Source organism: Maylandia zebra, linkage group LG7 (assembly GCF_041146795.1).
Source record: "Maylandia zebra isolate NMK-2024a linkage group LG7, Mzebra_GT3a, whole genome shotgun sequence".
NCBI classification, from domain to species: domain Eukaryota; kingdom Metazoa; phylum Chordata; class Actinopteri; order Cichliformes; family Cichlidae; genus Maylandia; species Maylandia zebra.
The window spans coordinates 4,688,210-4,700,605 of record NC_135173.1 but is presented as its reverse complement, the minus strand read 5'-3'; the positions used below and the strand labels follow the sequence as shown (position 1 = coordinate 4,700,605).

Here is a 12,396-nt window from a genome sequence, read left to right as displayed (position 1 = left end):
CTTTAAGTGTTTGGCAAACTAACTGATAAAGGATCATTATAACAGCCTTAAGACGCCATCTGCTGAGGAAGTCCATACAATGTGGTTTTAAGTTTCCGGGCCATATTAAATTCATGTGAAGCTGCTGTTTTCCAACCTCACTGAGTAATTCATGCCACTGTGAACAGTGTTAGCTCCTGCAGGTCCACTTTAAAATACCTCTGACTACCAGGCTTTTCTCAACTACTCATTTTATGTAAGATATGAACAGATATAGCCCCCAGTTTGTTGTGTGCTAATTTGATTAAATGTAGAGTAAAAACAAACAAACAAAAAACGTTAAGTAAAAAACAACCAAAAACCCAGTTGTGACATAAGGCCCTTGTCAACATGCAAAGTTCATGTTTTTGCACAGAAACCTGTGAGATTTGGGATACTCTATGAGATATGTGTCAAATGTGGTTGGTAACCAAACTTTTATTGCTGACAATCACATCCTCTGCAGTATGTAAATCCACACATTTATTTTACTGGAGTGAGACACCTGATGTTCACACGAGGGAGACAAAAACTCGACAGTGTCATATTTGCTTTAAATGACTGCAAAATCTTCTTTTTTTCTTTCCCCCTCCGTGAAGTACTTTTCTGGATATCTGTTGGTTCTTCTCCCAGCACCCTGTTAGGGAAACTATCAGATGTGTTCGTTTTTGTGTACGGAAGTGATCAGCAGGTTGTAAGGTCAGGGGGTAAAGGCTAGACCTCTTTCGATTGAGAATACTCACAGCCATCTTGGATCTAACGAAGCGAAGGGAAATTGATGCGGTGAGATTATTTTACTTATTTTTGTTCTTATGTTAAAATTGCCCTATGTAAATTAAACTCCGTCAGCTGGAGCTTTTTACCTCCCTTGCTTTCTTTCGTTTAAATACGTAGCACGTCGTTAGCCTTTAGCATCCGCAGATTGTCGCTATTGGTCTATCTGCTCCTACTGCCACTGCCTGCAATCGGAGCATAAACTGAGCCGTGAAAACACACAGCTGACAGTGGATAAACGGAGGCAAAGAGGGCCAGTGTTACTGGTAGCTAAACCACTGTGTATTTCTCAGTTTAAACGCTCTGTTACTTTGGTTGTTTTTAGAGTAGCCAGTTAGCAAGCTGACGTTAAGCTAGCTAAGCTAACTCAAAGTGACAAGCACCTAGCCTGCTAATGTTAGCTACCTAAACTAGTGTTGGCTAGCCTGTTAGCTTTGTTGCTGTTAAACACATCAATAGTAAAGTTTAACGGGATGGAACTTAACAACCAGTTCTGCTGTCATCTCATTTAGTTAACAGGTATCGTAGGGCTGCAGTTTTTGTTTTTTTTGTTGTAAAAGTCAAATAAATCAATCTTCATTTTAAATTCGTAGAGAAAGCAACTATTCAAAAGTTTATTTTAAGAACCGTAAGGTGCCAGTTGTAGCCCATTGAATTACAAAGAAATTATAACATATTGCATTTCCAGATGCTTCCATTTAACTTAGCCTTGCAGTCATATAAGATATCTTTTTGTTTATACAAAGGTTATGAAATATCAACGCTGTGTGGCGGCAGTAAAGTTCCAGTTGCACAAACAATACAATGCGGTGCTGTTAGTTTCAGACATGGGCTATTCAGTCTCAGATCATTGGGGTTTTTAACAACATTTTCTGCTCAGCCGTCTTTGATTTGCCTAAAAAAGTGTAGTCCAAAGTTTAAACATATAGACTGATTGCTGTGAAATTTCAGCATCGCATAGGAAGTACTTTAAATATAAAGTACTTGAGATATACAGTACTGTGCAAAAGTTTTAGGCAGGTGAGGAAAGATGCTGTAAACAAAGAATGCTTTCAAAAATGCAAGTGTTAATCATTTATTTTAATCAAACAACAAAATGCAGTGAAGGAACAAAAGAGAAATCTAAATCAAATCAGTATTTGGTGTGGCCACCCTTTGCCTTCAAAACAGCATCAATTCTTTTAGGTATACTTGCACACAGTTTTTGACGGAGCTCGGCTGGTAGGTTGTTCTAAACATCTTGGACAACTAACCACAGATCGTCTGTGGATTTAGGCTTGTCGATGATATATACGTGTGTGTTTCCCCCCACACATTGATTTGATATCTAAAGCAGTGTTTGAACTCGAATATCTGAGAATCTGTTAAAGAGAACTGGCTTCTTTTACCATGAAAGTGAATCAGGTTCTTTAAATGGGAGCAAATACAGTAAAAAGTTCCAAGAATTATTCAAATGTGTTTAAAAAAACCCGTCTCATAGACTAACAAAAAAGAATAACATTAGTTATTAGTTAGACAGTTTCTGGAAGGTATTGACATATTTCACAATAGTACAAAATCAAACATGTAGAATGCTTAATCACAGAAATGAAGAAATAGTTATTTTTATTCAGCTACCATTCTGGATTGAGGAAGCCTAACAAGTTGTACTGCATAACAAAAATTTCAGCCCAGTAGTCTTACCAGATTAGAACAGATTTCTCTGGTTTCCAAGGTGCTCTCATTATAACTGAGAAAGTACTTCTGCTAAACATAATCTATGCAAATTTGTTATTTTCACTTGCTCCCTGACCCTTGCTCTAAGTTTAAAATGTAGTCACAGGGATTAAAAATGCAACAAGTACTCATGTAAAAAATAAAATAAAATCCCAAATACAAATAAGTATAGCAAAACAGGAGTAATGAGTCAGTAGTGTTCCAAGGCCAAGTTGCCATCAACACAAGGTGCAATTGGCAGTCTGATACAAGACTCTAACCCTAGGAGCTAAATTCTAATCTTAATTTCCCGTATGTGCTTCTTTAACTCTAATCCTTACCTATTAGCCAGTATGCCTTGAGCTGACTCCTATTCAAAACCCAGGAGGAACCAAAACTGGGATTCACCCCCTGCCTGCTTACCCTTCTGAACCTGCTTCCACCTTCCTTACCCCAGAGGAATGCTGAGGGGGTTTTAGGACACACAATACACCTTAACGGGTGGTTTGGATTGCTTGAGGCCAATTTATTATCCACTTCTGATCCCTGCAATGTCTCCTTGCTAATTTCTTCTCCCCATCACAGACTTAGTAGAGTAGTATAAGGTGCAGGGTACTAGTGGTGACATATGTTTGTCTGTGCATTATCTTGACCAAACCAATTTGGCCGACGGACCATTTCGGAGAGAGTCTTTAGCAGAAAATGCGTACCCCTGTTCCTAATTCTTACCCTGCTGCTGCAACTGTGAGCAGAGATCAGGCAATTGCCACGCTGACTGCCTGAATGAATGCTGCAAGAATTATTCTATAAATACTAAAACTAAAAAAAAAATTTAATGTCCAATTTTGAAACCATAACATTTTTAGGCTAGTGTAGAAGTTGACCAGAAAATATTGTATAGGTCAAATCAAAATCAAATCACTTTTATTGTCACATCACATGTGCAGGTACATTGGTACAGCACATGTGAGTGAAATTCTTGTGTGCGAGCTTCACAAGCAACAGAGTTGTGCAAAATACAATAATGTAAACAAGCAAAATACAAGAATGGCTACATCTGAAACTAATAAATATATGTACTATATATATATATATATATATATATATATAGGTTGAACCTTACTGGCTCTGAATTTTATCTAGTTCAAGTAGAAATCTAAAGAGAATTCAAATTCAAATCTAAGCCACAGTATAAGTTCAAAAAGTTCACTCTTGAGCGTCTGCTTTCTTTCACATGCACATTTTAATTAATGTTCCTTTCTCTCTCTTCAGGTGACAAAAGGCATGTTTGGTGCTAGAAAGAAATTTGTAGAGTTCGTTGACGTTGTCGATAACGACTTTACCGATGAAAGCATGTACTACAACCAGCCGACGATGTTTCCACATCGGTCGGATAAAGATGTGAGTTTTGTGTGCTGGTACACCTTTCTTACCTGTTGAGATTTTTTTTCCACATTTATCTTACTCTGTTCTGTCCTTGAATGTTTTTCTCCAGATGCTGTCCTCTCCCTCACCATCGTCATCGGGTCAGCTGTCGCAGCTCGGTGCGAGTTTATATGGTCCACAAAGTGAGTGCTGACCTTTATCTTACAGCCTGTTACATCAGTTTTGTCATTTGTGATGGACTTAAAATCGTAAAGACAATTCTGCTTTTTACCTCTGAACTAGAGTTACTTAAAGTTTGATTGTGTTATTTGAACAGATAACTGAAAAGCTTTCTTTTGTCTTTGTGCAGGTGCACTCGGCTTCTCAGTAAGAGGCATGGGAAACAACACACCTCAGTTAAACCGAAGTCTAACGCAAGGGTCGCAGCTACCGAGTCATATCACCCCCACAACAGGAGTCCCCACCATGTCTCTCCATACCCCACCATCACCAAGCAGGTGAGTGTGAACTTGACTGATTAATTGTGCTGTTTAAGAAAACTTTGAATTCACTAAATTGGACGATGATGTTTTAACAGGGGGACGTTACCGATGAATTCGAGGAACGTGCTGAATCACTCTCAGGTCGGTCAAGGCATTGGGATAAGCGGCAGGACCAACAGCATGGGCAGCTCGGGGCTGGGAAGCCCCAACCGTAGCTCACCCAGTATCATCTGTATGCCCAAACAGCAGCCAGCACGCCAGCCCTTTACCATAAACAGGTAGATGGATTTGGTATTTATTGCACATATCCACCAGTGTTTCAAAGGAACATGGCCCTGTACTATGATGCAAATTCAACATACACAGGATGTCTTTCTGCTATCTGGGTTCAGTTATCTTAAAACTGGTGATTGAGCCAAGCAGTCACAAGAAGCTGATTATCAACTTAACAAGGCAACCCAGGGTTTCTCAATCTAGCTACCAGCATGAAAGAGGTGCTGTTTACAGCTTTTGACCAATCTGAAATGTGGATAAGTCTGTTGGCAGCAGAGCAGCTGATTTTGCAGAAAATGACAAAACTGTAATATGGGGAAAAATCTGAAGAAAATAATACATGCTGAACCCAAACCTGTGTGTGGTGTGTGTGTGTGAGAGAGAGAGTTTTTTTTAATTTTTATTAAATAGTAGCGTAGTATTAAAAGCGCCATATGAATGTATGTGCGCTTTAAGTGTTTGATCAGGGAGACTCCCAGAGTCCTACTGTATTAATAAAGTTTAGCCTATTACAGCCTGAAAGAAAGCGGGTAAGAATGCAAGCTGCTGAAGTTAACAGGCACCTCACAGCTATCACAGCTCAATCAAGAACAGGAGAAACTAATACAGTGAATATTTACTTTACATTAAAGTTTCGATGTACACAAGATGTTTTTTTTTTTTTTTTTAATCTTTCAGCTTTATCCCGGTCTGAGATTTTAAAAAAAGAAACAAAAAAAGTTCAAAACAAATAAGTAAAAATAGGCGCCCCGTTTGTAAATTTAGAACAATAAAATGGTTTGCACCCAACAGGAAAAATAAACTTATGTCTAAGAATCTGTTTCTAATCCAACACAGTGAACTACACAACTTTATCCATGCACTGAAATCCAAGGAACAGTGACATTTTGCAGAAAACTGATTGATGAGTAGGCACTGGTTTTGTACCTGTTTATCTTTAACTGTGAACGTAACATGCTCTGAAACAGGTTAGGATGTAAGTTACCATGGTGATGTACCACCTTTGTAATAATGAAAAGCCAGGGTTAACCTTGAAGTTACCTGGATGAGCTCAAATCTTGCTTCATAGTGCTGGCATGGGTTACCTTCGGTGTGTCCTTTTGTGTGTACAGTTGCTTTCTAAAACATCTTTTTCTAATTAAGGAAATGTTTGTATCCTTTTTCTTTCTTTTTTCTTATTTTTTTCTGTCTGTGCAGCATGTCAGGATTTGGGATGAACCGCAATCAAGCTTTCATGAACAACTCATTATCAAGCAACATCTTCAACGGCACAGGTTGGTTGTTCACTTTTGTCTAACCATCAGGTAACCATTAGGTTTCAGCTACTTTTAGACTAACATTGCTCTGTCTGTGTGTGTTTAAAGCATAAAAAACAGCCACAGCCTGATAAATAATACTGTTTCCTGCACAAAATCACAGCTTTCCATTAATGCTGCTGTTAGGGTCTTACAAGAGTTAACAGCAGCAAACAGTGCTACCCATCATACATAAACTGTGTATCCTTGAAATGAATTGCAGGAAATTAGGTCTGAATAAAAATCTCATTAAACTGATCTGACTCTTTTTAAACTGTTACATAAATACACATCAAAAAAGGGGAGAGCTGCTACATCCTTAATCTACTTTACAATAAGGCTACATTATTACATATTTACAAAAATAGTGTATTTAAGGATTCACATGTTTGTATTGTCCTTGTGTAACAGATGGGAGTGAAAATGTAACAGGACTGGATTTGTCAGACTTCCCTGCATTAGCAGATAGGAGTCGGAGAGAAGGGACCGGAAACCCTACACCAGTTCTCAACCCACTGACTGGACGAGCGCCTTATGGTAAGCCATTAGACTGTAGAAAGTGTCTTATTTTCCTCACATGAATCACTGACAGCACATTCCATCAACATTGGAAATGGATTTCAGCTGAAAACCATCAGATGAGCTTCATAATGTTAGCTAAGCTTTTGTTACACTGCACACGACAGACTATCATTGCTGATTGTACCATTTTGTTTGTTTTGTTTTTTTCTTTGCTGTTACACTTTCATCATCAAGTTGGCATGGTGACAAAGCCATCAACTGAGCAGACACAGGATTTCTCCATCCACAATGAGGACTTCCCTGCACTGCCTGGGCCAAACTATAAGGATCCCACGTTGAACAACGATGACAGCAAAACTGTAAGTCACACAGCACACTGGCAGAACTTTTTTATTTTTTTTGTGAGAAGGGTACAGATCAAAAGAATTGAAATAAATACATGCATTATTTTTCCTGCCTATTGATTTTTTTCCCCCTTCCCTTTAGAACTTGAACTCCACAAACAAGAGCACATCCAATGCAGATGGGCCCAAGTTTCCCGGAGACAAGACGGCCTCAGCACAGAACAACAACCAGAAGAAAGGGATTCAGGTGTTGCCTGATGGTGAGTCTTCACTGCCAATCGTATTGCTGCTATTCCACCAAAACAACCCTTCTTAATTGCCTTGAGTGAGGCAGTTGGACGTGCTAACCTGCATTTGGGGTTAGATAATTATCAACTAAGCTACAGTGAGGAAACCAACAAAATAACGTTCATTGTAACACAGCCATAATCACTTTTCCATTAATTTACCTGTGATCATGAGTTCAAAGAGGTATTTAGTTGGTTTGTTCACAAAGTGTAGTTATTAATGCAGAGGTGATTTGACATTAAGTACTGAATCTAGCTCAGAGTCCAGTTTCTACAGTTTGTTTTAATCTTGAGTTGTCTTGCTGCTGCAGGTCGGGTGACGAACATTCCCGCAGGAATGGTGACGGATCAATTTGGCATGATTGGCCTACTGACGTTTATCCGGGCAGCAGAGACTGATCCGGGGATGGTCCATCTGGCGTTAGGAAGTGACCTCACAACACTGGGACTCAACTTAAACTCACCAGAGTAAGACAAATTTCATTACCCTGCAAATACATACTGATTTTTCCTATAAAAAACACACACACAAAGAAACAATAAAAATTTTTAGTCCAATAATGCATGTTACATCTGTCTGCTTTTATTTTTAATGAATGAATCTATTTAGTTCCCCACCGTTTCTTTGGATGGATGTAATCGTATTGTCATTAATGTATCAGTGGCTGAATACAAGAGGCGCAGTGTCTTTGTTGCCTTAGAATTAGCTTTTTATTATCTGCAGAAGGGGTGAGTCCCTTCACTGTCATTTTTATACATTAGGAACCTTTTGCATTTGTAACAGTCACGGGAGGAGCACTAAATCATACACGCTGGTCTTTTAAGTTTCAGGGTCTATGATTTTTGATATACATCAAATTTCATTCTTACTCAGAGGTAATAAAGAAATAAGAGGAAAGAGACTCCATTAGTTAAGTTTGCCCCCTGCTGACTGCATCAGTAGGTTGGTAAAAGTTGGTATTTTCAGAGTTTTTGACATTTCTTCCTGTTTTATCTAAAACGTTTAGCAAACAGTCTGCTTTTGATATTAATACTAGCAAGAACTGATTGCAACTAAACTCTTTGACAGAAACTTGTACCCCAAGTTTGCCTCTCCTTGGGCTTCCGCACCTTGTCGACCTCAAGACATCGGTAAGACATTAATTTGATGTATGACAGTCCTGAGTAGCTTTCAAGACCAGAGTCAGAGCAGGTGTCAAGACATTTGCATTAGTGCTGAGGAGGAGCAGAGAAAGGATGCAATGCAATCTTAGTATTTTTGTAAAATATTTACATTTTTAGTCATGTTTTTTTTTTTTTTTCTTTTTTAACAAAAACTGTTGTTGTGGAAATTAAAGTACAGACATACATGTGGCCCTTTAAAATTAGTGCAGCTAAAAAAACCTTCAACTATTTTATTACAAGTAGTTGGCTGTTGACAGAGTTAATTAATAAGATTTAGATTCTGGCAGGCCTCCTGGTTTTTGCTTTTTTTATCCGACCTGGAGACCACATTTTTGGCATATCGGTAGCATAAATTTTCAAAGCCACAGTGAATTAAAACAGTTACACACTGCTTTAGACACTCTTGTGTGTGCTGCTAACCTATATCTGTATCTGCATTTTTAGACTTCCATGTTCCATCGGAGTATTTAACAAATATCCACATAAGGGACAAGGTAACCATGAACTTGAGCTCAATGTAAGCGGTTCAAAGATTAATGTAGTAAAATAAAATTAATCTATACTGTCTTGTCTTGACTCTAGTTGGCTGCCATCAAACTGTCTCGATACGGTGAAGACCTGTTGTTCTACCTGTACTACATGAATGGAGGAGATCTGCTACAGCTTCTGGCAGCAGTGGAGCTGTGAGTACTGACTTTTTGCTAGAAACGGGCACAAAGGTGTTTGTCTGTCCAGGAGATGATCACCTTACTTAGCAAAGAAGTTTAAAGGAGTCGTGTAAAGTCGACAGTCTTTGCAGTTGCTGCTTCGTATTAAAAACGTTTCACTGGCGAGCAGATGAGACAGTTTTGTGAAGAGGAAATTAAGCAATCCGTAAACAGAAAAACAAGCTAGAACATTATATAAAACTGAATCTAAATTCTAAACCACAGGGATTCTCTCAGCAGATGCAAATATAATTGACTTTTTCCTGACACACAAGTTCAGCAACATTCATCTACAACCCAGCTCAGTAGGCCTTCTAAGGCCCGTTCAGTCCAAAGGCCTCGGAAGACACAACTGAGAGCGGAAGCCAGGAGGGTTGAACCAACGCACATTAAGAAAAAGCCTAGACTACTTATTAACGATGAACATAGCTTGCTGATCTAAAAAGTAAAGGGTATGCAGAAGTGTTTTCAAATCTGCATTCATTCTTAATGACTTCTTCTTGTGTAGAAGTCCATGGGGGGGGAAAATGAACCATACTCATCACTTGAGGTAATCTGTTTATCTCAGTTTCTGTTTTTTGTCCTATTTGGAGTTGAATAGATGACACAACAGGTTCTGTTATTTCCACCCCTCAGTTGTGACCAGATTTCAAAAACACTACATGGCAGTAGAGCAGGGCGATATGGCCAAAAATATTTATCACGATATATATTTGAAAATTTGCGATAACGATATAACCGACGATATAATTGATGCGAGACAAAATACAACTCCACAACATTACTAGCGCAAAAAGACAACCTTCCATTTATTTTCACTTAAACAAGAAGCTGGTTTTTATGTACATTAAAGCTTTATAAAAATGTAACAGTGCAAATGCAAATTCCTTGCTGAAAGTTTAACCAAAAGGCATTTCCAGTAGAAATGGGCTGACATATCCTGAGCATAACCATGTATAATATCCACTGAAGTTAAAAAGAGGTGCTTTGCAACATTAAACTGCAGTGTGCAGTACGCATTTTTCGGACCATAAGGTGCACGGGATTATAAGGCACATTAAGCGAAACAAAGCAGTCAGATAAATCAAACTTTATTAAACTCATTCTTCTTGCTTCCTCCACTTCTGTACCATTGATTCATTAATGTTGAATTCTCTGGCAGCTGCTCTATTCCCATGTTGTTGCAGTCTATTAATGACTAACCTCATATTGTGGATGGATTATCTCAGTTGTTCTCCTGACTGAAGTTTGGTCCGTTTACAGCATCCTGCCATGCGATTGCATTTGTCTCTAACCATGAAGAACCTTCACGTTAACTTTTATAAGTGGAAAAGTGTTAGTGTTCGTCCTCCAGCTTCACTGTTTATGTTATGCTAACATAGCTGTGTCGCTAGCGATCACGTAGCACATCATTATATACCAGCTAGCCCAACTTCAGTAACCCTACAAACGTCACTGCTGTTTAGTTTCCTGTCTTCATTTATGTTGGAAGTGATAGCAGAACTGTACGTTTGATTTTTTTCAGAAATCTCTCAGTCAGAACATGCTATATCATGCTTAGGTAACTAGCGAAACTAGCGAGCTAACTTCCGCTAGCTTCCTGCTAGCTTCTAACTCCGTTAAATGTAATAACTTTTGTTTTCATGGATGCCTGGAAGTTAAACTTCATAGTTACACCTGGTAAAGCAGCAATGCTGATCGTTGTATTAAAGATGAAAGAATTTAGACAGTTTTTAACTCTAAGTGATGCTGCAGTGTTGTTTGACCTGAACAATACGGGGTTTAGGACCCAGATTACTCCCAGATTTAAGAGCATCTTAGTCCGACAAATACGACAATAACAACGGCCGCTTGCATGTTCTGCAAAAAAAATGTGCTTTGTCGTGTATCTGACGGACAAACACCAAACCAGTTCCACATCACGGAAGTTGCACCATTTTTACAAACCAATTCTGGTTCATCTGTTTCACTCAACAATCGGCCATGTGCGTATGAAAACAAAGGCACTGCGCATGCGCGTTTTACTCCCATTCTATCGCGATATTTCATTTTCCTATCGTTGCCTAACATTATACCGGTATTACCGTGAACGGTATAATATGGCCCAGCCCTACATGGCAGTGCTCGAAACGGCCAAGTCAGGGTTTTAAAGTCGAACTACACAAGTACATCTCTTATAAACAAACCTTTGGAAAAAACGCTTGTAAAGCTTTAAAATGATGATCGATTCTGCTGTGTACTCTTAGATTAACACTTAACAAGGTACAATATTGTTTGTTTATGGAATAATTTTTCTTCTTTTGTATGAACATAATCATTTTTAGTTTTTGTAGAAATAGCTGGAAGTGTGAGTGAAACTCTTGAAATGAATCTTTCTTGGTCCCTGGTTAGCCACCAGGTGGCAGCGTTTTATTTATTTATTTATTGTAATACTTATTAATGTGTTCTTCACTCTCCAGCTTTAACCGGGACTGGAGGTACCACAAAGAGGAACGGGTTTGGATAACTAGGGCACCTGGCATGGAGCCTACACTGAAGACTAACACCTATGAGAGGGGTACCTACTACTTTTTTGATTGTCTTAACTGGAGGAAAGTAGCCAAGGTAAGAGTTGATATTATCAAGTTTTATTATTTTTAGTTTTGAGGATTAGAGCTATTATCTTAAAACTATCTGTTTCTCTAAGGAATTTCATCTGGAGTACGACAAGCTGGAAGAGAGGCCTCACGTGCCAACAACATTCAACTACAACCCAGCCCAGCAGGCCTTCTAAGGCCCAACCAGTCCAAAGGCCGCAGCTGTTCCTGTACACGACACCGTTGTCCAGGAGGGACGAGGAGGTCCACACAGCTTGGTTTTTTTTTATTCCTCGAGGATTTGGCTCTTTGACTGTAGGGGTCATCACCACCATTAAAACTGCCCTGCATTTTCAAATTTACAAGCTGCCCCAAAACACCAACGAATGTTTTGTTTTTATTCTTCATGTTCCTCCTGTTTTTGTTTTTTTTGTTTTTTTTTTCCTCCTCTCTTGTTTTGAGCAGGGTCTGTGTTATGTTTACGTCTCTGAATCTGAAGCCTGTTTTTTCTCTGAAAGGAGGACTGACCTTGTGGCACAGGGCAGTGACAGAACAAAGGTTATTCTTTGTATTTATACCAAGTGTTAACTGAATTAAAGACGGGGAAAAGAAACGTTGACATCCTAGGAAGCAAGTTAAAGGGTGAAAGAAATGCAATGTTTATTGTTGCACTATATTTAGTAATAAAAGAACACAAAATTTGTTTGTCCTTTTTTTATGTGAACACCCCCTGATAATTTCTCCCCCTCTTTTCTATTGTTATTTGCTTTTCTTTTGTTGTTGATGTTTTGAGTCAGGGAGCTCATGCAATTCTCCCACATCTATACGTTTCACCTTTTTAGCCTCCCTCCTTTCAATTTACATTCATCCTTC

The 12,396-nt window shown here is 38.7% G+C and overlaps 1 protein-coding gene across 2 annotated transcripts; it reads left to right on the top strand.

The window, feature by feature from the left end:
- The first annotated feature begins 564 nt into the window (after positions 1-564).
- Positions 565-12,225, top strand: cnot2 (CCR4-NOT transcription complex, subunit 2). 2 transcript variants are annotated; one of them, XM_004570805.6, is made up of 15 exons: positions 565-801; positions 3,760-3,888; positions 3,983-4,055; positions 4,223-4,370; positions 4,451-4,633; positions 5,826-5,902; positions 6,335-6,460; positions 6,680-6,804; positions 6,932-7,049; positions 7,388-7,544; positions 8,146-8,207; positions 8,685-8,734; positions 8,823-8,923; positions 11,407-11,551; positions 11,634-12,225. In XM_004570805.6, exons 2-15 carry the CDS (start codon positions 3,772-3,774, stop codon positions 11,718-11,720), a joined length of 1,569 nt encoding a protein of 522 aa, XP_004570862.1. In that variant the 5' UTR covers positions 565-801; positions 3,760-3,771; the 3' UTR covers positions 11,721-12,225. The 2 variants fall into 2 exon arrangements, with proteins under 2 accessions (XP_004570862.1, XP_076741709.1); XM_076885594.1 differs by lacking the exon at positions 565-801 and adding an exon at positions 1,039-1,058.
- Positions 12,226-12,396: the final 171 nt, after the last annotated feature.

What these genes read in the sequence shown, in the direction of transcription:
- cnot2 (XM_004570805.6), top strand. Translation starts at nt 3,772, where the DNA reads ATGTTTGGTGCTAGAAAGAAATTTGTAGAGTTCGTTGACGTTGTCGAT. An exon ending in CACATCGGTCGGATAAAGAT is followed by an intron (nt 3,889 to 3,982) that starts GTGAGTTTTGTG and finishes GTTTTTCTCCAG; the next exon opens with ATGCTGTCCTCTCCCTCACC. An exon ending in GAGTTTATATGGTCCACAAA is followed by an intron (nt 4,056 to 4,222) that starts GTGAGTGCTGAC and finishes GTCTTTGTGCAG; the next exon opens with GTGCACTCGGCTTCTCAGTA.